This window comes from Coenobita brevimanus, chromosome 86, assembly GCF_032717465.1.
Source record: "Coenobita brevimanus isolate Jiangsu-jjx chromosome 86, ASM3271746v2, whole genome shotgun sequence".
In the NCBI taxonomy this organism is placed as follows: domain Eukaryota; kingdom Metazoa; phylum Arthropoda; class Malacostraca; order Decapoda; family Coenobitidae; genus Coenobita; species Coenobita brevimanus.
The window spans coordinates 29791763-29819308 of record NC_137039.1 but is presented as its reverse complement, the minus strand read 5'-3'; the positions used below and the strand labels follow the sequence as shown (position 1 = coordinate 29819308).

Sequence of the window (27546 nt, the reverse complement as noted above, 5' to 3'; positions counted from 1 at the left end):
AGAGAGTTCAAATACCTGGGTATAGTGATAGAAAAGAGAGGAAAATGTGTAAAAGAAGTGGAAAGTACAGTGACACAAGGAAGGAAAGTAGTTGGTGCTATGAAGGCATTGCTAAGAAACAGAGGCTTGAGTGTTGGAGTTGTGCGAGGCTTGCATGAAGGAGTGTTAGTGCCAACTTTAAAATATGGGTGTGAGACTATGGTATGGCATGAAAGTGAATAGTCAAGAGTAAGAGCAGTGGGGATGGGACTGCTGAGGAATGTATGTGGAGTACAGAGACTCGACAGGATTCATGAAAGGTGCAGAGAGAGGAAGTCTGTGGACACCAGAACTGAAGAGAGAGTATTGAGATGGTATGGTCAGGTGGAGAGAATGGATGACAACAGAGCAGTGAAAAGGGTATATCTGAGCGAATTTGAAGGAGGAAGGGGGCGAGGTAGGCCAAGAAAAATGTGGAAGGATATGATGGATGAGTGTGTGAGGAAAAGAGGTATGAAAGTTGGTGAGGCTAAGGGACCAACAAGAGATTGAGCTGGCTGGATGAATCTTGTGTGATGAAGGGCATGATCAGGGAATTGGCCCCCCATTTTAACATGACAGCGTTCGGATTGACTTTATCGGATGTGTTTATGTAAAGCTACAGAACGTTGCGAAATTTTTTTGCCTATCAGATGGGGCCAGGATTTCATGGGCTTGAATGATGAGTGAATGGAAGCATGGCTCATTGAACTGGGCAATCTTTGGCTGTCTGGATGCAGCTACTCACTCCTCCCTAGGGTAGGAAAGGAGGTCTGGATGATGATGGTGATGATGATGTATTTTATCTTGTAGAAGCCAACCCAGACTTAGTCTGAACTTCATATCTTTATATACAAAGCTAGAGTCTACCAGATATGAGGCAGAAAATGGTGTATAGAATGTAGCCAAGCAGTATTTTGGTGGTGCTGACCCTTCCAGTATATTGATGTCCTACTGTATACTTTATTTTAGCACTTATCAGTCAGTTTTCCTCAGCATAGGAGAGACTTTTCAGACATTCATTTCCCCTCTCAGTACAAGACATCTCTTGTAAGCTGTATCATCACCTGTTCATTAGCTATTGTGCTGTGAAGAAAAGACATCACCATACTGAATAGGTGAAAGTCTGCCTCATTCATAAACCTTGTGTGCCCAAGCTGTTTGACCTCATAATTTTACTTGTATATTTTTAGTGTACAAACATGTATAGATGTACTTTCATGTTTCAGTTTCCTTATGAGTCTACCCAACCTTTTGCAATAGTGAGATTGATTTGGTATGATGATACTGATGACTGTACTATTACTGTATTTGTAATGCCAGTGGTATTTCTACCAGTTGAAATATTTATGGCACTGTGAAATCATACCCATTTGAACAGTTTTATTTATGCCGTTCTCTGTGCCAGCTAGCTTGTTCATAGAACCACACTCTCTCAGCCCCCACCAGAGACTAATGGGAGATCAGTGTGAAATTTACAAATAAACATGAACATACTATGTTACACTGATCACCATTTTATTAACATGAAGAAAATTCTTACAGCCAACAAGAGGTGCCTCAAGAGAAGGTGTGAATCTGCATACAGGTTGGGTGGCAGGGATTATCACCTGTCATCAAATCTTGTAGACCAGTGAACAGATGTAGACCAGATTTGTCGCACATACCTTGTGGTTCACTGTTAGGCGTATTCCAAACCCACTCAGTCTCTTAATATTTATTAGGTGAACTAAAGTTGATGATGTAAGTGACTACTGCTGTGTGGTTAAGTTTGATCACAGTTGATTGATGTTTGCTGCAAGATTTTTAATTATGTACTGTACTGGTACTATATTTTTCTAAATTCTGAAGAAGTAAAACAAGTTCTTGTTTGTTAGTGGTGATCTGAGTAGTGTACTGGGTATATAAATGGTTATTTATTATTTTTCAGAATGTTATATACAGTACTGGCCAAAAAATATTTACATTTCTTTTTTTTCTTTGCAAAGAGCAGGAGTTGTGTAGAATTGACATTGCTAAGTTTGTAGCCAACTGTTTTCCTCTTTTATATTACACTGAACTCTTCATATAAAAATGCTGAGGTTTGATACTAAATACTTTGGCTGTTCCTATGATAAGGCCGTGATTTATAAAGTTATCATGTGATGGCGAATAATCAAAACAGAGTACACTCAACCCTCGGCTATCACGGGTTCCGCTATAGCGTATCTCGCTATCACGCCTATATAAAAAACTACCCAAATACCTTTATCACGCACTAAATGCCTGCTATCACGCACCGCAAATGTTCGAAAATTTCAAAAAGGCCAGGCTCCAGTGATCCACCCAGCCAACAAAAGCTTCACTCCATGATTGGTCGTGTGACATCAGCGCCAGCCGAGCACTGATTGGCCGCCTGACCGAGTCTCCTGCCCGCCAAACCATTCAAGTGCGCGCCCTCAGACCGGGAACACTGATAGCGAGAACAATAACCTTTTTTATGATATGACCATGGCCAACGTACCCCCTCCCCGTCTCCCTACCATCACCCAACATAATGCTGCGGCACCTGGCAGGGAAATAAAGAAGAGGAAGAACCTATGTTATGCAGATAAACTGGAAATGTGAAACTTATAGAGAATGGTGAGACCAAACGAAGTGTGGGGAAGAAACATAACATCAATGAATCAACAGTGAGGGGTATTTATAAGAATCGTGATCACATCATAAGACATGCTCATTTTTAGACTATTATATATTAATATGTGGTACAAAAAAGGTATCTTAGGGGTAAATATTGAGGTCATGGCACCAATTAGAATTATTACCATAAGTTCTTCAATTCGGCTATCACGGTTTTGGCTATAGCGCAGCCATAGCGGGACCAATTGGGAGTGATAGCCGAGGGTTGAGTGTACAACCTTTTAGTAGAATGGTGAGACCTACCAATGTTAATTTGAAACCCTGTCTCGAAGAAAAAGAAGAAAATCGTGCCATATTGACCAAAGAGCTGCCTGGCTTGTCTTGATGGCTTAACCTCTTCAACCTAAGTGCATCTTTTTGTATTCCTGCTATCTCCAGACCATTCTGTTCAGTTTAAGAAGCATGCACGGTCACATAGAGGGACTGACAAATGAGAAAGTGAAGGAGTATTGTGGTGTTGACATGGACATGTTGGCAAGCATTAGAACTGTCTCGAGAAGGCTTGGCAATAAAGAGAGACTGAAGGATGGGAGACTAACTTGGAGAGTGCTCAGGTATGTGAGTGAAGTGGAGGGGAGGGGAAGTGGAGACTGAGGATGAAATAGAGGGATGGGCTGAAGAGTATAGTAGTGAAGAGGTTGTGAGTTGAAGAGAGGCAGCTTGAAATTAGAGGACAGCATGACTTGGAGATACTGTAGTTGGTTTATGCCCACACCCTCCAGGACTAAGGTGTCTGGTTTTCGACAGATAAATAGGAAGGCTCTATGCCAGTGAAGGGGTCAAGTACAGCCATATCTAACCCATCTTATGTAAAAAGTTCCCCCTAAGCTGAATGAAATAATCTTGGGATAGCAAGATTGGAATGAAAAAAATACACCATCAGGTTGAAAAGGCTAATAGCTTGATAGTGTACCTCTTCTTGTCATTTGCTTTTCCTCCTTTCCTGTTTCTGTTTCATTGGTTTGAATTAGTGTCATATGGTCCTTGATGCCTGGTGCTAGGAATATTCTATTAAAAAACATGGTAGTCATATCAGGAAGAGTAATCAGATTTAGTACACTGCTACCTCCTGGGAAATGAACACAGGCCCAGTTCAGCAAACACTACTCATCTGATGTGAGCTGAAATAAAAATGTGGAATAGGTAGTGGCATCTAGCTGATGAAAGTACAGTCAAATACTAATGTCAGTTTGTCTCCCGTACCTCATTCTTGCTGTTGGATTCATGGATGCTTGAATGAGATTTACCATAGGTAACTAAGGTGCATATTTTCTCCCATAGATGAATAATGGTATGCACCTGTTGGCTGCATCACATTCAAGTGCTTGTGAATCCAGCCATGAAACTGAGGCAGGAGAGGTGAATGGACTTTACCATCTGACTGTACAATATCATATGTATACTGCCCATAGCAAGCCGTGTGTAACTGGGGCTCATTTATTAAGTGGTTTTGGAGATTTCATAGCGTCTCTCCTAGTCAGTGTACTGTATTTTGCGTGTTACACTTCAGCTTCATCTTGTATGTCTTTGATGCAAACATTGCTGGTATTAAAGCCATACAATTAACCTCTTCTGTCCAAGAACGTATTTTTCATTTTACCCAAGGTACCACCATATGACTTTATTCAATACTGTACTGGGGGATCTCTGTTCACAGAGCTTAATGAAGGCTAAAACTTGTCCAGTTTGGAAACCCGCTGTTAAGCTGACTAAAATCGTCTAGCAAAAATAAAATGGAAGACACATCATCGGATTGAAGGGGTTACTATACAATAGAATGTTAAGGTGTAATGTGAAAAATAAATTGCTAAGGAAGAGGTGCTACAAAGTGTACTGCACCGTCTTGAAAACGACCCTAATTCCATAATGGTGGACTTGTGTCATGCTCGTGGGTCTCCTTTTTGGTCTTTATTTGTTGCATTTCTAGGAGTGTTGCATTGTGAGCACAAAATTGTTCTTCTATTTTTCTTATTTATGAGAGACAAGCAGGATGTCCTAAAATATCCACAATAAAGCTGTGACTAAAAGAATTGTTTCATTCTTCACATAAAAGTGATTTACATTGATTAATAGTTTTATAATGATTAACTGGCAGTGAAATTGTGTGGTTTGTATTACGTTATATATGTATACTTTAAAGTTGTGTGTGTGTGTGTGTGTTTACCTGTGACAACAGAAATTTGAAAGGAATTTACAGTGGGAATAAGCCTTTTATTATTCTAACTGAAAATGAGAGAGATCTGCAAATATTTGCTTTCTGTTTCAGGCATCTGGTTATAGTGAGAGAGAAGATGGATTCATGTTACCTTGCAAGTTAACAGAGCCTAGGCAGACCCCATGACTTAGCCCTTTAACCGTGGATGTCATTCCAGAATGACATTGCAAAAACTGGACCAAACCACGGGTGTCATTCTTGAATGTTTGTGAATATTTTGAATACCCCGCGTTTTTTCCGTGCGCCAATTGTTTCAAGGGAGAGTAGCTACTAAGTTCTTTCACTCCAGCCGACCCCCACCTCCCTCCTCCCCCCTCTGGGGCCACACCTCCCACCCCACCCCAGACCAAACACGCATCAGTATCTGTCCAGCTGTGTGAGTGACAACACTGCTGATGTGGAAGTGAAGTGCAGACAATTACAGTGCCTTTAACCTGCCTCAGTGAAAACAGAGTGGGTGTTTATCGTATGTGCAGTGTTCATATATGTTTAAAGTATTATTATCAGAATGAGGTTGGCATTTGGTAATGGTGTGTGAGCTAAAAATAGTGATTACAACACCGCTGATGTGGCAGTGAAGTGCGGGTAATTACAGTGCCTTTTACCTGCCTCAGTGAACACAGAGTGGGTGTTTATCGTATGTGCAGTGTTCATATATGTTTATAGTATTATTATCAGAATGAGGTTGGCATTTGGTAATGGTGTATGAGTGAAGGTAATGGTGTGTGAGCGAAAAATAGTGATTTTAGATCGCTCACTTCTAATGGCACTGCCCATCCAGTGATAGTCAACGAAATCATGAAACCTACATCATTGCAAAGCCGAAGGTTATTACTTTCTAATGGTACCTTATTTTTCGCTCTAGATTTGTTCTGTGCAGAGTTATAAAGGTTTGAAGTTTGTTTACATTTTGGTCGAAACCCCCGCGGGAGAGGACAGTCGGGGCAAAACAATGCCCGCGGTTAAAGGGTTAGACACTGCCTTACTTATGGTGAATCCTTTGAAGGTGGGGGAGAAGGGAAGGTGTTGGGTCCATGTTGCTCTGAAAGGGAAAGTAATAATGAGAGCCATTGGAGGAAGTGTAGGAAGGAGAGAAAAGAGGGTGAAAAAGAGAAAGGATGATGAAAGGGAAAGGGGGATGAGGAGAAGGTAGGTGTTGGGAGGAAATGAAGGAGGGAAAGAATAAAGATGGGAGAAGAATATGAAGGTGGAAATAGGAAAAAAAAAAAAAAAAAAAAGAAACGTAAGGAGAGTCGAGGGAAGGAAGGAGTGAAAATGTGAAGTAGGGTATTTGTAGCTTTGACGGAAAAAGAAACAGTGAGTCAGTCAGAGAAGAACAGATAATAATCGATGATGAAGAAGAGGAGGAAGAAAGAATAAAACACTGGCCTTATGATTAAAATTTTAACCGCAAAAGGAAGTGCAAAGAAAAAAATTCTTCAGTAAATTCTCACCCACATAGCAAAGCCGGAACGTGTCCATCTCTCACTCTCTCAGTCAGGCTGATCAAACCACAGGTGTTTCAAAAATGCTCGTCAAATTTCGAGGACTTTCCTCTTCCTTGCTCTGTCTTCACATGCACAGTTTCAGTACAGGTGGCCAAGATGATTCATATGTCATGGATTTTTACACTGAGGGACACTCGCAAATCAGATTTATAGTGATGAAACTTTGATATACTCCATAATTTTTCTGTACTTTATACCTAATGTAAGAGGAGGAGGAGGAGCAGAAGAGAAAGACGTAGAGTAGTAGTAGCAGTAGTGGTAGAAGTAGTAGTAGTAGTAGTGGTGGTTGTGGCGGTAGTAGCAATACTGGTGGTGGTGGCGGTAGTAGCGGTATTATAGTGGTGGTGGCAGTGATAGTAGTAGTACTAGTTGCAGCAGCAGCAGCAGCAGTAGTAGAAGAATATTTAAAAAGACGACTTATAAACAAGAACTATCTGTACTTGGGTATGTCTTCCAAAGCACCTCGACTCACCTCCTAATCCAACTCATCCCGAATGGAAGATCATAAGAGGAAGAAGATCCAAGTAAAGACGAACGACACGCACACGACAGAGAAGAGGGAGAGGCGAGTTCGGCCCCATTATCTTCACCTACGTTAGTGATACTTTCTCCGTCTAGTGTCCCCCACAGAAGCACACCACGCTCTTTGTCTGTGCCTGGGGATGAGGGACACAGTGGGAGGAGGAGGAAAAAAGGAAGAAGAGGTCTTGTTCTTTGCCAAATATATACAAAATCGTCTAGTAAAAGGAATAGGCCTAACTGAACAAGATGAGACCTCCCTTACCCTGCCCTTTCCTTCCCCTCTTTCCCTCCTCTAATCGATTGTCTTGAATTACTACTCCTTAATTTGCCAGCCTGATTTAGTCTATCCTGCCCTACCCCACCCTGCTCTCACCTGGGATATCCCTGATGCTCTCTGCCCTATTTCATCTTAATCTTCCCTGCCTTGTCCTACCCTGTATTGTCTTAACCTATTGTACCCTATCCTACCTTACCTTCCTCCATCCCACCCTGCCCTACCCAACCCTACCCTACCCTACTCTATCCTATCCTACCTTACCCTACCCTACCCAACCCTACCCTATCCTACCCTTCCCCCCATCCCCTACTTTTCTCTATCTTACAATACACTACCCTACCTTACCCTGCCTTACCCAACTCAACCTTAACCTACCCTACCCTTCCATACCAAACCCTACTCTACTCTACCCTTCTCTACCCGAAAAAACCCTACCCTACCCTATCCTACCTTACCCAACCTCACCCTACCCCACCCCACCCTACCTTATCCTACCCTATCCTACCCTCCCTTACTCTACCCTACCCTACCTTACCCTGCCCTACCCTACTCTACCCTACCTCACCCTGCCCTACCCTACTCTACCCCACCTTGCCCTTCGCTAACCTGGTATAGTGTTGTCCAGTACAAGGCCCAGGAAGCCGCCCACAAACACGGACGTCTGCAGCAGTACCGACAGGGTTTGGTCCAACATTATCAAGCCCGTCTGGATGGCGTTAGGGTGCGCCTGGAGCCACTAGGGGAAGAAAAAATGGGTTGGGTTTGTCTAGGTCAGGTTAGGTTACATTACTTAAGGCCTAGAGGTCAAATTACTTCAGAGGCTACTTCAGGATATCTCAGGTTACACACACACACACACACACCTTACCTTGGGGAAACTAAGGCCAAAGAAGATGGAAAACCCGATGACGAAAATATTCCTAGATGACGACAGATCGACATATTGCAGGGTGGATATACCCACGGCTGTGATGATGGAGAACTTAATGATGAACACTCCAGCGATGACAGGGCCTGGAATGGTCACAAACACCGCCCCCATCTTGGCCAGAGCACCGCACACCATCATTATGATCCCAGCGTACTGGATCATGCGACGGCTCCCCACCTGTACAGCCATGCACGGGTAAGGGAGATATTGTGCAGAGGTAATAGACGCCATACAGGTGTTATAGTACTTTAAAAATTAGAAAAATCAATAAATAAAACGTTGTGGTACTTTAAATATAAGAAAATATAAATAAATCAGGCGTTATGATACTTTGAAATGCAAAGTTGTCGCTCTGTGTGTTACCTTGGTGATGGAAATGATCCCAATGTTGCCGGAGTAAGAGGTGGTGGCACTGCCCGTGCCCACCAAGCCTGCCAATATACACCCAAGGCCCTCCACACCGATGCCCCGGTTGATGGCGTGTTTTGGGGGCATCTTGGCTCCTGTGAGTGTGGAAATTGTTAGGTCTGAGGTATTGCAAAGCTATGTGTCTCTGCTTCTGTCTGTCTGTCTGGCTGGCTGTTTGTCTATCTCTCTCTATCTGTCTCTATCTGTGTCTGTGTTTCTATGTTTCTCTCCATCTCTGTCTGTTTCTGTCTGTTTGTCTGTCTGTTCACCTCTGTCTGTCTCTGTGTCTGTCTGTTTCTGTCTCTATCTGTCTCTGTGTCTTTATCTGTATCTGTCTGTCCCTCTATCTGTGTCTGTCTGTCTGTTTCTGTCTCTCACTATGTCTCTGTTTGTCTCTCTGTCCATGTCTGTCTGTCTGTCTCCCCCTTCTCTCTCCTCTACTCACCTATAACCTTGGCGCAGGCGTAGTAGTCCCCAATACTCTCAACGACGGATGAAAACATACAAGCGATCATCCCTACCGTCCCGGCCACACTCACGATCGGTGCTCCAATCTGGCCTGCAAGACGCATTTATTGTAATCAACACGAGATTAATTATATATCCAAGTAATTAAGAAGAAATTAATTATATATCCAAACTGTAGCTAAGAATTGTATATGTTAAAAAAATGGTGTGTTGGAATTCTATCTGTTTTGATAGTTGGGTTTGATATATAAAGAAAAAAAAGTATCAGGGTAGAGTATTCTGATTTAGCACCGTCATTTTCGGGCTGGTTATATATATAGATAGGTAGATAGATGGATAGATAGACAGTTAGAGAGAGAGAGAGAGAGAGAGAGAGAGAGAGAGAGAGTGACTGATACATTTGAGATACAGGGAGACAGACAAACCACAACAATAAGGGAATCTGAACCAGTGTGAGATAGATCAATGGACAGATAGACACAGACAGGTAAACAGAAAGGCAGATAAAACAGATATAGGCCTACAGATGAATAAATGCACAGATAGCTAAAAATCATACACAGATAAAAAGATAGATAGATAGATACACAGACTCACCAGGGTAGGGTATTCTGAACCATTGTGTGTTGCGTATGATATCGCCGGCCTTGTCGGTTCTGGCTGGTGATCCTAAAGGCACGAGATCAAAATCCGTCAGAGCCCAGCACAGGATCCAAGTTATTACCATGGCGATGAGAAGCTGCGGGGAAGGGAGGCAGGGGATGATGATGATGATGTTTATTATTATCATTATTGTTACCGCTGTTATTATTACTATCACTGTTTATTATCATTACCTCCTCCAAGGAGGTTATGTTTTCACCCCTGTCCGTTTGTTTTTGTTGGTTGGCTGGTTTATGAGCAAGATTACTCAAAAACTACTGGACGGAGATCCACGAAACTGAGTAGAAGAATGGACCTTGGCCCAGAATAGACTCCATTAAATTTTGGTGCGGATCCGGATAAAGGTGCGGCCTTGGCGGAGGTATGCGCTCTACTGAGTGCCATTCTAGTTACTATTATTATTATTATTATTATTATTATTATTATCACGGTGATTAATTTGCTCACATAACTACCGTCATACAAACTTGCTCCATCATCATCGGAAACATCATCAGTATCATTATCTTCACCATCATCATCATCATCGTTATCATTATCATCACCATCATCATCATCATCATCATCATCATTGTCATTAACTTCACCGTCATCATCGTCATCATTATCATTATCATTACCATCAATTCATCATCATCATCATCACCATCACCACCACCATCACCATCACCACCACCACCCACCGAGAGCGTCTTGAATGGCTGGCAAGGTAGAGTATAGAATCCATTGGTCTTGCTATAGGCTGGACAAGGTATCTTTACGTCACGCAGGTGTTGGGAGAAGAGGGTGGCCAGAAGTATTGTCCTGGGAAAATTTTAAAGGAAAGGAAGATTTGGGTACAAGGCATGACACTGTACATAAGTAAACGAATCAGTAAATAAACAAATATTCAATCAATCTATCAATATTTGTCTGTCTGTGTATCTGTCTATCTATCTTGCTGTCTGTGCCTATCTGTCAGTCTATGCCTCCATCTATCGATCTATCTCTACCTATCAACCCATCTATATCTATCTCTCTGTATATCTATCTATCAACCCATCTCCATCTATCAATTTTTTTATCCCTCTATCTCCTTATCCTTCTACTTTTCATATTACTCGAGAAATAATATGTATCCAAGTTTAATGCACATCCTTCCTCATTTACTTAAAATAAGAAAAAATCTAAATATAATATACTCACTAAAATGCCCGCGACCGGACCTTCCGCCCCGCCACCCCCCACACCACCACCGGGCCACCACCACCCCACCACCCGAGGAGGAGATAACGGTCAGATTAGTGACCCGGGACAAGAGGGTCATCCGACCACCTCTGACCTGGGCCCCTTCTCCCCGCAACTACCTCAACACCAGGTGAGCCCAGACCCGCAACAAGTTATACGGCGGGTTAACCCTCGACAGCAGTGGGGTGGGACTGATACGTCAGTCCCTAGTAGTCTTGTGGTGACGACCACAACTTCACCCCAACGGGACAGGAGGTCCCTAGGTGAGCCACGGGGTGTTTCCACCTACTGCCACCGCGAGCCACGAGGAAGTCCCTTCCTCTGCCGCAGTAACCCAGGTGAGCCACGAGGGGCTTGTCTCCTCTGCCACAGTGAGCCACGAGGGCGTAATACCCTCTGCCACTATCAGGACAGGAGGTCCTTTGACGAGGGAAGAGAGCCCTCTATAACAAACAGGGCAGGAGGCCCAATAGTGGATTGTACGGGGCTCACGCCCCTAGCCACTCTAAGGGTAAGAGACCCTCACACACCGCCACAAGTGGGTCCCAGGACCGATCAACCTGGTGCCACGGCAATTACAAAGACAAGAGGGAGAGTTGCCTCTGTGCTACCCTCCATAAGTGTAAAAGAGACCACGGCCTCCGTGTGTCCTCTTGAGCCGGCTAACTCCTGCAGGAGTAGCCGGACACCATCCGGGGGAGTTACCCCTAAAGTGTCACCTGAGCAGAGGCCTGGTCCCAGTCGGGACCTACCTCCTACCCCCGGGAAATTCTTGTCTTCCCCAGGTACCAGCAGGAGACGAGGCCGCAGCCCACACCTGACGGCACGTCCCCCGGTAGACTTCCGCAGTCCTCGGACCCCTAGGCGAGCCCGGCAACCCGTCAACGCCGACCTCCCCCTGCCGCAGACCCTACGACGTCAGGCCCGTCTGCTACACCTGTTTGGCCCCAGTCCCTAGGGCCAACACAGACAGGCCTCCCTTCACAGTGACCAGAGAAGGGCCTACAACAGGTCGAGACCCCAGGCAAGAGGGTCTCCCTGCACCGTGACCAGAGGAGGACCTACAACAGGTCGAGACCCCAGGCAAGAGGGTCTCCCTGCACCGTGACCAGAGTGAGGACCTACACCCTGCAGTGACAAAGTGATATCGCCCCAGAAACTCGGGAAAGAATAGTGACTTCCTCTTCCCTGTAGTGATCCAGTGACAGAGTGACCCAGTGGGATTACACCAAAAAGTGTCCGTAGATACCTTCCCCTAACAAAGACTATAAGTTCTGGGTTCATCCGAACGGTGCTATCCCAAAAGTCCAATCTAGAGTAGTCTCCCCCCCTTGTCAGTGTACGCGCGGGCGAGAGTCGCCGCGCCGAACATAAACAGTGAACTCTAGTGCTCTACCTCCCTTGCTAATTTATAGTAATAATCCCTCCTCGGCTCCTCAAGCCCTGACATCTCCATTGCCCCGACACGCTAAGACCTTTTGGACTTTGATACAAGTGAATCCCATCTACTTACGGACTCTTAACCTATTCTAAAGCATAATTAAGGAGTGTGTGAATATCCCATATTACATTAACGTAACTCTGTATGTCTGTATCCTCTGTTTATAATACCATCCTATGTGATATTGTTAAGGTGTTGTAATTAAGGTAATAGATGTGTTAAAGGTGGACTGCCTAGTTTTTATGTCCTGTTCCCTTGTTAGTGCATTACTTCCGGTCCGGAAAAAGGACCCCGTTCAGTAGCTAGTGTCCTTAGTACGAGGAGTCGGCCTAAAAACACTCAGCATAACACTGGTGGCAAGCGGTGGTTCTGGATCCGAGTAACGCACGGGGGAACGTTAAAGGAAACCTTGCACAATGGCAGCTAAACCGCACATTCAATTACCAAAATTCAACCCGGACCAATGTGACATAGATGTTTATTTGGACATGATCAAACCCCTTTTAGACATAGGATTTGAATCAGATAAGGAGAAAATTGCAGTCACACTACCGAATCTGGGAAAAATCATCACAAATGTCGCACCCAAAATAGTCCCAGAACTGTCATGAGACCAGTTCACTCAGATAGTGAAACAGGCTTTCATGCCTTCCATGGGCAGAGTTGTCGCACTCTCACAACTCGACGCCCTCACCTATGATGGTAACCTGGATGATACTTTCACCCAGGCTCGGCGCCTCGTCACCGCCGCTTATCCCGAAGCTGAAGTACATACTCGGGACACTCATACCTTCAACGCCCTGCTGAGGATCCTCCCGAGCATAGTCAGGGAACATTTCTCCATATATGATCCCTCAGGAAATATGGACCAAGACCTGCAGCTCGTCAGGCGCCTTCTCGCCGCCCGTCCCACACCACAACCGCTTCACGCAGTGACAAAGTTCCCCACAAACCACAACCTCCCACCAAAAGCCAAGCTGACGCCCCACCAGACGCCTGCAGACCCGCCCCCCACAGTACCCCGGGCTTACCCGCACAGGAAGCGCCACAACCCCAGGGAACAAGGGAACTTAATCAGTATAAACCCTTGGGAGTTCACGGCTTGCAGCCGCACCTGCCCCCTTCATGACATAAGGGAACAACTCAAGGCGAATCGGCGAAAGAACCCTCAACAAAACCATAGGAAAGTTTCCTCCCTTGAAGACGACGCCCAGGAGGACGACATACCACCACTGAACTACCAAGGACCGGAAGAAGACGAGCACGACGACTACCCCCATCCCCAGCAGATGGATTTTTAGGCCCGCCCCAGCACCTCCCCACGGTGGCGGGGGCCACCTCAAATACCTACAAACCCCCAGTCTACAACAAGATATGGCTGAATGGGGTCAAGACAAGATTACTGGTGGACACGGGAGCAGCCAGATCTTGTCTCTACTCCCACTTCTACTCCCGCCACATCGCAGCATTCGGCCCACTTCTCCCCACTTCAGCCAACCTCGTAGACGCCGGGGATGGCCCCCTACCCATCCGTGGGGAAACCAGGGCCTTACAAACTACCACCCACCAACGAGTCTCCACCAACCACCCATTCATCATTTTTGACTCCTCCTGCAGCCAATATGATGGTTACCTTGGCCTGGACCTGCTGCAGAAACTCCACGCGACCATTGATTGCTATCAACGTCGCCTCCACTTCGGTCCAGCCCAACCCAACCAAGCATTCACCGACAAGAAAAAAAAAAAAAACACCATCACCACCCCCACACCTCCCACCCACACAACACACCACCACACGCTCCACCTCCAGCCCACCTGTTCCTGTAACCCAAGCTTACACTCCCCAAGGACCTCAGTAACTTCCCTCCCACCACCACCCCCCACTCCACCCTTGCCATCACAAAACCCCTCATTCCCTGCCACTATTGCCTCCACCATTACCATTCCACCCCACCACGAAGCATGGGTGACGCTCACCAGACCCTCAAGTACATCAGTCCTTTTTTCACCATCCATCCCCAACGGGCCCTTATCATCCTGCCTAGTCTCCCCCACTTTCCTCCCTCCCAACGCCCACCAGATACGTATTGCTAATCTCGCCACAACACCTTTAACCCTGCCCCGAGGCCTCATAATCGGCGACACAGAAGAGGCAGAACCATGCCCAACACCACCCCCCAATCACCCCACCCTCCCCAACATACCACCACATCTCTCCCCTGTCCAGTCAAACAGCCTCCACCAACTACTCCTGGACTTCCAGGACTTATTCTCCGTCGGCCCCACTGATCTCGGCCATACCACCTACCTCAGCCACGAAATTCACACTACAGGACCTCCCATTCGCCAACCATCTCGCAGAAAAAATCCTAAACAACGGGCTGAAGAAGACCGGCAGGTTCAAGAAATGCTAGATGCCGGTGTCATATCAAACTCCACCAGCCCATGGTCATCACCTGTAGTACTCGTGCGGAAAAAAGACGGAACCATGCGGTTCTGCGTCGATTACCGAAAATTAAATGACGTTACCATCAAAGACGCTACGCCACTACCCAGGATCGACGACTCCCTAGATTCACTACATGGATGCACCTGGTTCTCTACCTTAGACCTCCAATCAGGCTATTGGCAGGTTCCAGTTCACCACGACGACAAGCACAAAACCGCTTTTTCTACATCAAACGGGAAGCACTACGAATTCAACGTCCTCCCCTTTGGACTCTGCAACGCCCCTGCGACCTTCTCCCGCCTAATGGAATCAGTGCTGAGCGGATTCGCCTGGGAAACCTGTTTAGCCTACCTGGATGACGTAATTGTCTTCAGCCATACCTGGGCCGACCATCTCCACCGCCTCAAACAGGTTTTCCACCGCATACGACAGGCCGGATTGAAGCTAAAACCCAGCAAATGTGTGTTAGCTGAAAGATCAGTCTCCTTTCTCGGACACCTGATCAATGCAGAAGGCATCTCCCCCGACCCCGACAAGCTGCGTGCAATCGCCAACATTCCACCACCCCGCGACGTGCACGAAACCAGGGTCTTCCTAGGACTAACATCCTATTATCGGCGGTTCGTGAAAGGCTTCGCGAACATCGCAAAACCCTTGCACGATCTGACAAAGAAGGGAGAACCTTTCGCCTGGACTGAACCCCGACACATTGCATTCACCACTCTCAAAGCCAAACTCACCTCCGCCCCAGTCGTCGCCTTTCCGGACTACAACCTACCATTCCGCCTGTACACGGACGTCTCCCTCCACGCAATAGGGGCAGTCCTTGCACAAGTACAGGACGGCCGCGAACACATCATCGCCTGTGCCAGCCGCACCCTCAACTCGGCGGAAAAAAATTACGCGGCCACCAAACGTGAATGCCTAGGGATAATATGGTCACTGGAGTACTTCCGCTCATACATCTCAGGCACCCATGTGATCATCATCACGGACCACCAGTCCCTACAATGGTTGCGCCAGTCCAACACCACGAACGCCCAGCTCACTAGGTGGTGTGAAACCTTAGAAGAATACGATTTTGAAATATCGTACCGTCCAGGCAAGCTCCACACGAACGCCGACGCCCTATCAAGACTACCCATTAATGCCATCACACCAGAACCCGACCTGATTAAGATGTGGCAAGACAACCAACGCCCTACCTGGATTCCGCCTCATATTTTCAGCAAGCTCCACCTGCATGGCGAACACTTGTTTGACCCTAACGGCCACATAGTCCTAAGCCCCACAGCCGCCCATGACACCATGCTCCACCTCCATGCCAACAACGGAATCCACTTGGGCACCAAGAAACTCACCCAAGTGTTCAACGACATATACTGGACACCGAACCCCACCACCATCGCCAAAACCATCGTGCAATCCTGCCAAGCCTGTGCGCTAGGAAAAGATATCACCCGCACACCAGGCCCATCCGGAAAACTTATGGCCACTAAACCTTGGCAACTGCTATCCCTTGACGTCGTCGGACCACTCACCCCCAAGGCAGGATATAAATATATTATCACCTTCGTCGACGTCTACTCAAAATTCATCATAGCTTGTCCTGCTAAAGATCACAGTGCAGTATCTGTCGCTGATGCTTTGACTCGCCACGTGTTCCCATATTTTGGCATTCCCCAGGCATTGCATTCCGACAATGCACCAGAATTCACCGGAAAAGTCTGGCAGGAATTAGCTAAAATATTCGGATTCCACATCTCCCACTCATCCCCCTACTGGCCACAAGGCAACAGCATTTGTGAAAGAAGCCATCGCTCCCTCCTAAATCAAGTCCGCACTCGCATCACACAAACAGGAAATGAAGACTGGCCTGCCCACGTCAAAATAGTTCAATGGGGCTTGAACACATGCCCGCGAGAAGACGGCATAACACCACATGAGCGAGTATTCGGGGAAACCCCGCTCCTCCTCCCGCTCCGCCACCACCTCCAGCCACCCTCCCCACCCTCCCCCACTGACCCCCTCCACCATCTCAAACGACGCCTCCACCACCTACAAGCACAACAAGACCTGACACCCGATACCATCCACACCAACCCCTACAAAACAGGACAATCCGTCGTCGTCGCCCAACTACCTACTCCTAACAAAATGGCACCACGATTCATCGGACCCTTCACCATAACTCAAGTCCCCAACCCGTATCAAGTCATCATCAATCAACACGGCCAGCAGTGCACGTATCGCAACCGCCACGTGCGACCCTTCTACCCACCCAACAATAACCACACGCCCAGCACCCCTACCCAACCACCTGGCCATGACGACACTTCCGGAAATTACCACGCCTACTACTTCTCACCCCCACCCAGTACCTCACCTACCACCTCACTACCCCCCACCACCCCAGACCTTGACCCGACTCAACCGCCGCCCTCACCACCACCCCCACCCAGCACCTCACCTACAATCACACCACCCCCCACCACCCCAGATCCTGACTCACCTCAGCCGCCGCCTACACCACCACCACCACCCACCACCACCACATGCTCAACAACGCCCACACCACACTCCCCCACCCATTCACGCACCACCCCTCACACCACACCTCCTCCATCCCCTACCTCTCCATCAACCCAAACCACTGCCTCCTCAAACCATACTCCTCCACCTTCGCCCACCTGCGCCCGCACCACGCCCAGAACCACCCAAGCAAACGCACCCGCCCTACCCAGCGACCATGCTCACTATACCCGCCACACAACCAGGCACGCCCCCTCACCTCCCACCACCCGTACACCCTCACCAACACCACGTGCTCAGCCACCCTCACCCCCCCCCCCCACCCTTACCACCACCACTACTAGATCAGGCCGCCTTTCACGCCCCCCACCCAGCTATACACCAACACCACCCCCGGTAACCAGCCAACCAACCATACCCCCCCACAAAGACCCCCACCCCAAACACCTCCCCCATCACTCTCCCTCTCCACCAAGCACGATGGAAAAACCCCAAGTCCCAATTCCCCAAAGTCAAATCCCCTAACCACCGACCCATCCCCCATATAAGCACCAACCCGCCAACCCTAGCCAGCATTCAGCTACAGCCGCCCCACCAAGCAGCAACCACCAGCATGAAAATCACCCGCGTCCAGTGGCTATCTCATGGCCAGCCGCCCATCAGAATCCGACAGACGCACCAGCTTCTTCGCCGTCTCCGCCGCACGAACCACCCATCCTCCATCAGGCTGTTCATCAACCCAGCCCACGAAACAACCAGAATGACCAACCACTGGACCAACCTCCTGCATCACCTCACCCCAGTCAACATGACACCAAACACCATCACCTACCACCTGCAGTCACGGGGTCGTGACTTTTTCACGAACGACGGTGGTAAAATGCCCGCGACCGGACCTTCCGCCCCCCCACCCCCACACCACCACCGGGCCACCACCACCCCACCACCCGAGGAGGAGATAACGGTCAGATTAGTGACCCGGGACAAGAGGGTCATCCGACCACCTCTGACCTGGGCCCCTTCTCCCCGCAACTACCTCAACACCAGGTGAGCCCAGACCCGCAACAAGTTATACGGCGGGTTAACCCTCGACAGCAGTGGGGTGGGACTGATACGTCAGTCCCTAGTAGTCTTGTGGTGACGACCACAACTTCACCCCAACGGGACAGGAGGTCCCTAGGTGAGCCACGGGGTGTTTCCACCTACTGCCACCGCGAGCCACGAGGAAGTCCCTTCCTCTGCCGCAGTAACCCAGGTGAGCCACGAGGGGCTTGTCTCCTCTGCCACAGTGAGCCACGAGGGCGTAATACCCTCTGCCACTATCAGGACAGGAGGTCCTTTGACGAGGGAAGAGAGCCCTCTATAACAAACAGGGCAGGAGGCCCAATAGTGGATTGTACGGGGCTCACGCCCCTAGCCACTCTAAGGGAAAGAGACCCTCACACACCGCCACAAGTGGGTCCCAGGACCGATCAACCTGGTGCCACGGCAATTACAAAGACAAGAGGGAGAGTTGCCTCTGTGCTACCCTCCATAAGTATAAAAGAGACCACGGCCTCCGTGTGTCCTCTTGAGCCGGCTAACTCCTGCAGGAGTAGCCGGACACCATCCGGGGGAGTTACCCCTAAAGTGTCACCTGAGCAGAGGCCTGGTCCCAGTCGGGACCTACCTCCTACCCCCGGGAAATTCTTGTCTTCCCCAGGTACCAGCAGGAGACGAGGCCGCAGCCCACACCTGACGGCACGTCCCCCGGTAGACTTCCGCAGTCCTCGGACCCCTAGGCAAGCCCGGCAACCCGTCAACGCCGACCTCCCCCTGCCGCAGACCCTACGACGTCAGGCCCGTCTGCTACACCTGTTTGGCCCCAGTCCCTAGGGCCAACACAGACAGGCCTCCCTTCACAGTGACCAGAGAAGGGCCTACAACAGGTCGAGACCCCAGGCAAGAGGGTCTCCCTGCACCGTGACCAGAGGAGGACCTACAACAGGTCGAGACCCCAGGCAAGAGGGTCTCCCTGCACCGTGACCAGAGTGAGGACCTACACCCTGCAGTGACAAAGTGATATCGCCCCAGAAACTCGGGAAAGAATAGTGACTTCCTCTTCCCTGTAGTGATCCAGTGACAGAGTGACCCAGTGGGATTACACCAAAAAGTGTCCGTAGATACCTTCCCCTAACAAAGACTATAAGTTCTGGGTTCATCCGAACGGTGCTATCCCAAAAGTCCAATCTAGAATAGTCTCCCCCCCTTGTCAGTGTACGCGCGGGCGAGAGTCGCCGCGCCGAACATAAACAGTGAACTCTAGTGCTCTACCTCCCTTGCTAATTTATAGTAATAATCCCTCCTCGGCTCCTCAAGCCCCGACATCTCCATTGCCCCGACACGCTAAGACCTTTTGGACTTTGATACAAGTGAATCCCATCTACTTACGGACTCTTAACCTATTCTAAAGCATAATTAAGGAGTGTGTGAATATCCCATATTACATTAACGTAACTCTGTATGTCTGTATCCTCTGTTTATAATACCATCCTATGTGATATTGTTAAGGTGTTGTAATTAAGGTAATAGATGTGTTAAAGGTGGACTGCCTAGTTTTTATGTCCTGTTCCCTTGTTAGTGCATTACTTCCGGTCCGGAAAAAGGACCCCGTTCAGTAGCTAGTGTCCTAGTACGAGGAGTCGGCCTAAAAACACTCAGCATAACACTCACAATAGACTTATAGGCCAAAATCCTCCCGCGTCCTTAGCTGCCACGTCAAAGAGAGAGAGACCCACCAGCGTCACGGTAGGTACCACGGTGAGGGGGGTGATGTACCGTATCAATGCACCCACCACACCTGTACCGTACACCTGTTAGCTCTAATTATACACCTTTAACACCGTAACTCATGCTGATTAGTACTCCTTACAGCTGTGCGTTACTATAGCACACAGGATCATATATTATCACTACACACCACCATGCCACACATCACCACATCTCACACCACCATACTACACATCGCCACATATCACCACACCACTACACGATACCGCACACCACCACACACCACCACACAACACATACCACCATACCACACACCACCCTAGACCTACCACACATCACCACAGTCAGTACCACAGTGAGGGGATTGGTTTACTGTTATAACACACCCAACACATACCTATACCACATACCGTATGCCTATTACGTGACTTTTGAATCACCCTGTTTAACCCTGACCAAAATTCCCACTTAGTAACTCTATCTCCCATGTAACCTTACTTTTGAAGCACTGTGCATAAACCAAATGGAAATTTCTTACTAAAAAACTACAGCATTATCCCCTATCACCCATTCAACTCCAGTACCCACCGTCAAAACACTTCCTTATATCCCCCAATACCCATCCAACACCAGTGCCCACCGTCCTTACCTGTGAATCCGATGAAAACCTGTATGAGTCCTGAGATGGTAATGCCTCCCTGTAAATACCTCAGTTTCACCTCCCATGTCTCCGCCTCCGTCTCCAAGGTGAGGTTGGAGGGCGGATGAGACAGGGCGGGGCAGGGGGGGAAGGTGGAGTTGAGGAGGACCAAGCAGGGGACCATATAGGAGAAATTGCCACCTTGGATGATTGGCAGTCTGGGAGATAGATAGATAGATAGACAGATTAGATAAATGGATGGATAGATAGACACCGTGGATGACTGACAGTCTAGGGATAGAGACAGGTAGATGGATAGACAAGTTACAGAGAGACATAGATACTGCCACCTTAGATGATTGGTAGCCTGGAGGATAGGTCATTGCTAGTGGATAGATATTAGCATCTTAACCTGTCCTTTCGTTCCAGTAAGGCCTGTGGACCCTCACGAGAAGCGACGATACCTTGTTTTACTTTTCGTATCTTCTAAGGAATTCCTTAACGTAGGAAAATTCCCACGTACTGAAGGGGCAATGAAGGCTTTATCTGACACCTCCAGCTCAAAATAAACAATCATATAAATAAATGAAAATCTGTCTAAAGCTGAGTAAAATCATCAATACCCCTTTTACACTAAATTGGCTTAAAAATGCCACCTCTCCATTTTGAAAACTGAATTATAGCAAGAGATTAACACTATAATACGATGCTAGTCAGTAGTCACAAAGAAATACTATGGCCTCTCTCTCTCTCTCTCTCTCTCTCTCTCTCTCTCTCTCTTCATCACGTTCACCCCCCCCCCTTCCCTCATCTCTCTCCACCCTTGGCTTACCTACACCTTAAATCCCGTTGTATCTCTCGTTTCCTTCCTCCTAAACACCCTTCCTCTCCTAACCCTGCTATAATTCACTCGCTTCTTCCTGTCCACCCTTCCTCTCCTGATTATAGTTCCCTCCCTTCCTTCCCTTTATCCTCCTCCTCACGTGTCAACGCTACACTTCAACTGTAGATAATCTTTGCAACCTCCCTCTTACCATGCAATGCATTTGCACAGATTTTTGCGTTTTCATGTATAAATTTGGTCTAAATCGTGCAAAAATTATTGTATCATTAAAATAAACAATTTCAGTTTGTGGGTATTATTATTAAATTTGTAATAAAACACTTAGCACGCAAAATAAACATTCGTTATATTTTTGAACACCTCAGTTTTACCGATCAAAATTCAAGTACGCTGCGAGATGTACGATGATATCCTTTGGTTGATAGACTTCAGGGGGATGTAGTCATTTTCCATGAATATGAGGCTAAAATTATTAAGACTAGAGAACCCTGGCTCAAAAGTGGAGTGAACCAGCTTTGTTCATTGCACTCTGATGTCCCGCTGATCCTTCCATTGTGCTTTGAAATTCTTAAAACATTCGTACGGAAGTTTGCAGATTCTGTTCATGCTTTAAAAGTCATCACATGGGCAAGTTTCACCTCGTTCTTCACATTCACTCAAATAATAATGACTGAAAAGACAAAATAACCGAACTTTGCGAATTTTTGCTCCCAGGAGGTCCTGTCTGGTGAACGAAATATTTAGAACCTCGTCTGGCTTCTGAATCCCTCAAGACGCGATTCAGAGTAATGGTTGAGTTGAAACATGGATTCGTGTTTTCAAAGTGCATAATTTGACTCCAAAGAATTTCGACCAGTGTTCTATGGAATGTCATAAAAGACTTCGTAGCACCTCCTCAGCATTTTTTTTTTTTTTTATTTGTGCATATCATACCTTAATATTCTCTTGTATGTTATTTATATCGTACAGAATTTGCAAAAGTAAAAATAGTCACGTGTAATATGCAGAATAAATAGCCAAGAAAGAAGTGCTACGGAATCTCCCAAACCTCTTACAATGAAAGAGCATTATTGGAACTTATGTACTGTTGTGCTTGTTGATTGTCGTGGGTGTGAGATGCTGTTGCTCGTGTTTGCGATTATTTTCATCTCCTGTTACATTACGCAAGCCTTCAGCCTGGTGCATTCTACGTCTATGGTGAGTACAAATTTCAAAAATCATATGTATAAGGTAATTATAGTTAAACTTTTAACAAATGTGCTGAGAGATGCCCATTACCATCTCCGTCTCGATCACCCATATCTCGTCTCCTGTGGTACTTACGTGTTCCTTGTATTTGGTTGCAATACTGTTTCCACCCCCTCCATCTCTGCTGACCACGCTCTTTCTGACCTAAGTTTGGCTTCACCCTCAGTCCCCCCCCCATTAATCATTCACATCGTGCATGTCGAAATTGGCCAATGAAAAATAAAAGGATCACACCTTTGTTTACATTGTGGCTGCGCGTGCACTGTGGAAGTGCGGGACCAAAGGCATGGGAAAAACGAAATGCAAGCCACACTGTTTTGTTGTATTCTGTGTTTACGGTGAGTTGAGATTTCATAGCTGATTTAGGAATGGTAATTTTTGCCAGTTTTTAAATATAGACGCATATTTTAATCTCCCGTTTAGTCATATGAGTCACTAGTGTGTTGTAGGTATAGCCATTTTCGCGTATGGTGTGTGCTTAGTTTATTGATGCTTTAGTTACAGCAAAGAGCTATATATGGGCGAGGAGAGGAGCGGAAGAGGGATAGAGGGAGTGGGAGGGAGTGATGTAAATGAAGATACAGAATGGGGAGGTAGAGGGAGGAAGGGAGGAGATTAAGGAAGATGGAGGGGAGGAGATGAAGAATGGGTGGTGGAGGGAGGGGAGATGTTGGTGGAGGGAGAAACGGGAGGAGATGAAGGAGAGTTGAAAGGGGGGTGGGGGAGGAGATAGAAGATGGTGTAGGGAGGGAGGGGAGGAGATGGAGGATGGAGGAGGGAGGTAGTGGAAGAGATGGAGGATGTTGGAGGAAGGAAAGTGGAAGGGAGATGGCGTGGAAGGAGAGCGTTATGTATGGACTACGCTACACATCAACAGCGAAATGATTGCACTCATCTCATGGAAGCTTTGTTTCTTTCATTTCGATGACATTATTGCCTCCGATAAAGTTGGAGGAGGTTATGTGTTCACCTATGTTTGTCTGTCCAGACGATATATTCAAAAGTTCTCAATGAATTTCAATGAAATTTTATGGATGGGTGGGCCATGGGCCAAGAAAGAATTGATTAAGATTTGGTACGGATCCGGATCTGGATCCTATGTATCCCGCAAAATATCTCGAAGATTTCTCAATGAATTTCAACAAACTATTGTTGAACAGTGAGCCATGGGCCTCACATAAATTTGGCCCAGACTTTCGCCCTTTTGCAGTTAATATGTCCCAGATTTTCGTCCTTTTCCAGCTTATTCCACATAGCTCAGTGCCAGAAAAGGACAATGCTACGACTCTGCATCCCTTGCATGGCACTGCATGGTGACTAGCATTGTATTCAAGTGTCAATATGTTGTTACAACTCAGGCCTGACGATGTAGAGGGTGGCAGTTTTAGGCCGAGTTAGAGTTAGGTAGATACGGTAGATGGTTTGACAGCCAGAGCAACGACCCAAATGTCCTTAGCATATAACTCTTTCTTAAAATAAAAAGCACCTGAATCCCTTAGTCAGTTTAAAATTGCTAGAAACCATGCAAAAACAGTACCGGTAATTAATCTCGCTTAATCAAACCTTCTTCACAGCCAAGCATCCAAACTATAAAACAATCCTGTTGACAATAGAATATCGGTTTTGGGGTCAGCCCTTAATTCTTTCTTTAATAGCTTTAAAATGTCATCACCCATTTCCTCACTGAATACTGCAGATGGTAACAAAAATGACCCTCGTGGTAAAGCGAACATTCTTGCCGGTACATTTGCCCGAAAGTCTGCCTTAGAGGAAGTCAACCAGAACGTCTCTGTACAAGTACTTGATTCTCCCGAAATTGCTCCCCTTTAGATACTGACTAGATACGTAAAATCCATTCTTGACAGTTTACCAATCAACAAAGCTCCAGGTCTAGATGGAATTCCTCCAATTGTTTTGAAAAAATGTTTTCCAGAACTTGCCCCTGTTTTAGTTAAATTATTAAGACTATGCATACGTACTTCTTCATTCCCTAATTCGTGGAAGGAAGCCAATATCTACGCAGTTCCAAAGAAAGGAAGCTTATCTGACCCCTATGATTACAGACCAATTGCTATCACATCTTCTTTTGGTAAAGTATTTGAGATTGTAATTAATAAGCACATACCGGTAATTCAACATATTGAATTCAACAGCTTAATTAGTGATAGACAGTATGGTTTCGCTACGAAAGATCCACTGTTGAAATAATCTGACTCTTACCATCCGTCAAATGTCCAATATGGAGAAACTCATGCAGTATCCCTTGATATTTCTAAAGCTTTTGATAGAGTGCGGCACTGTTCCTTGCTATCCAAACTCACTTGCTGCGGCCTATTATCTTTCGTTCCTCTTATAATTTCCTCATATCTCAGCAACAAAGATAAAAGTAGGTGATGTACTGTACTGTATATTCCAGTTAATAATAATAATATATATTGCCTGATTCCTATATTACTTTCTATCTATCTATCTATTCTTACCACATCTGTAATTAAAGTATTGAAATTCTCGGTGTTTCTTTTAGCATTGCCCTCAGCGGGACCTCTCATGTTAGATCACTTACTAAAACCGCGTCAGAGAAACTTAGATTATTATACAGAGTCCGTAACTTCTTCACTGACGAGCAGTTAGCAATAATTTATGAGTCATGTGCGCTCTCAGCTAGAATATTGCTCATCCTTCTGGAATGGATGTGGAGAGGTTGCACTAAAACAACTAGACAGAATTCAGAAGAGAGCCGTTAGAATCATTAATAACCCTACTACTACAGATGAACTACCGATACCTCCCCTACAGGTAAGAAGGAATGTTGCCTCCCTTGCATTATTTTTCAGATGCTGGTATTTTTATGGCAAATGCTCAGACGAAGTTGCATCCATTGTGCCACCTCTCTATGCCTTCCTCCGCGCTACACGGGCATTTGGTAGCTCTCATGAGTGGACATTTATACTGCCATATTGCAGAACTTTTGCCTATTAGAATTTTTTTTAAATTCGTCGAATTACACCTCTCTGGAACTTCTCCAAAGTGGTTTCCCCCCAAACTTCCACTTTCGGCTGTTCAGGTCCAACTGCTACAGATTTTTTATGAATGGAGGACACCTATAATTTGTTTTTCCCTCCTCTGTTCTGTTATTTAAAAATATATAAAAATATATAGGCATTAATGAATATGAGTAAACGAACCATACCTAGACTGCATGCCTGAGGATGACACTACCAGACAAGAATATGGTGAACAGAGACAGATAGATAGATGGATGGATAGATAGATAGATAGATAGATACATAGATAATAAAAACCGAGTCTTACCTGACGCCGAATGTGGACTGGATGAGGGTGATGATGCCGGAGACGAATATGATGGAAGAGACGAGAGCACCGCGGGCCGGATCGTCGTCGTTCATACAGAGGGCCGAGGATAGGATGAGGGGTATTGAGATGGTGCTTCCGATCATGGTTAGGTAGTGCTGGAGGATACATAGTTGGATAGATAGAGGGATAGGTAAATGGATGGATACCGTAAATAGAAGGATATGTAGATGAATGGATAGAGGGATAGGTAGAAGGATGGATATAAACCGTAGATATAAGGATAGGTAGATAAATGAATGGATGGATAGAGGGTTAGATAGGCACATGGAAGGATAGGTAGTATTGTTCATTTTTTATTGAGATTCAGTTTTCTCACCTTAACTTGGCACAGGTTTTTTTTTTTTTTATTGAGATTCAGTTTTCTTACCTTAATTTGGCACAGGTTTTCGTTCTGTTGCAGTTTCATTGAGTAATAGTAGAAGTTGTTGTTGTAGCCCCAGGTTCATATGAAACGTGAACCCCGGTGGCCTGCTGGCTAAAATTGCCCTACTGCAGTTCTTCATCCTCCTTTCCGGAAATAGGAAGGGAATTGAGGAACGAATGTATAACCGGGCATTTGGGCCGACCAGTTATATCAGGGCCACCACATGAAGGCATCCCTCTCCATCCAGGTTAAAAAGAGTGCTGCACCTTATATCCGAACGCTTACCTGAAATCCGTACAGCACCTTCTCTTCGAACACTGACCTGGAATCCGTACAGAAGGGAGAGGAACCAGGGTGGATTGTCTTCAAGTCCATAAAGGAAATTGGAATGGGGTGGTATGGTGGGTGAATTGTGATTGGCGGGGGTCTCTGTGGGCTTCAGTTTGTCATTCTCTCCGTCTGTCACTTCGGGAGGCTTAGGATCTTCTTCACAAGAAGACATCGTGCTGGAATAAAGATGCGCTAAAGATGTAGTATATATATATATATATATATATATATATATATATATATATATATATATATATATATATATATATATATCATCATCATCAGCCGTTTGAGTATCCTCTGCAGGACCGGCCCATCCCGACCGAAGTGGGAAAATGTATCTCTACCAAGTGGCTTAGGCTGTCGGGTAGAGATTGTATGTAAGGTGAGAAGTGCTTGAAAGTGTGATTGTAGTGTTGGAGTGGCTTTGGATGTGTGTGTAGTCTGTGAACCAAGTGTAATCGGCCCGCGCAAGCCGACTGGGTGCAACCATACTTTATAGTGTGTGACACTGGTTCAACCACAGCACCCCTTGTCCGCCAAAGCAGTACGCGACCGGGAGAACGCTCCCAAAGTTTATTACCCTGGTAGGGCACGAACTCTCGTTCTCCAGTGTACGCAAATGCACACTTTAC

The 27546-nt window shown here is 46.4% G+C and overlaps 1 protein-coding gene across 1 annotated transcript; it reads right to left on the bottom strand.

Moving 5' to 3' along the window:
• Nucleotides 1-1453: 1453 nt before the first annotated feature.
• On the bottom strand, nt 1454-27083 carry LOC145410638 (solute carrier family 23 member 1-like). The gene is made up of 14 exons (XM_080280752.1): nt 26904-27083; nt 26155-26312; nt 20760-20968; nt 20054-20180; nt 10376-10496; nt 9627-9768; nt 9007-9120; nt 8517-8656; nt 8091-8330; nt 7829-7958; nt 7014-7079; nt 6896-6941; nt 5902-5957; nt 1454-1470 (listed from the first exon to the last, which is right to left on the bottom strand). Exons 1-14 carry the CDS (start codon nt 27081-27083, stop codon nt 1454-1456), a joined length of 1746 nt encoding a protein of 581 aa, XP_080136878.1.
• Between the last annotated feature and the right edge of the window lie 463 nt (nt 27084-27546).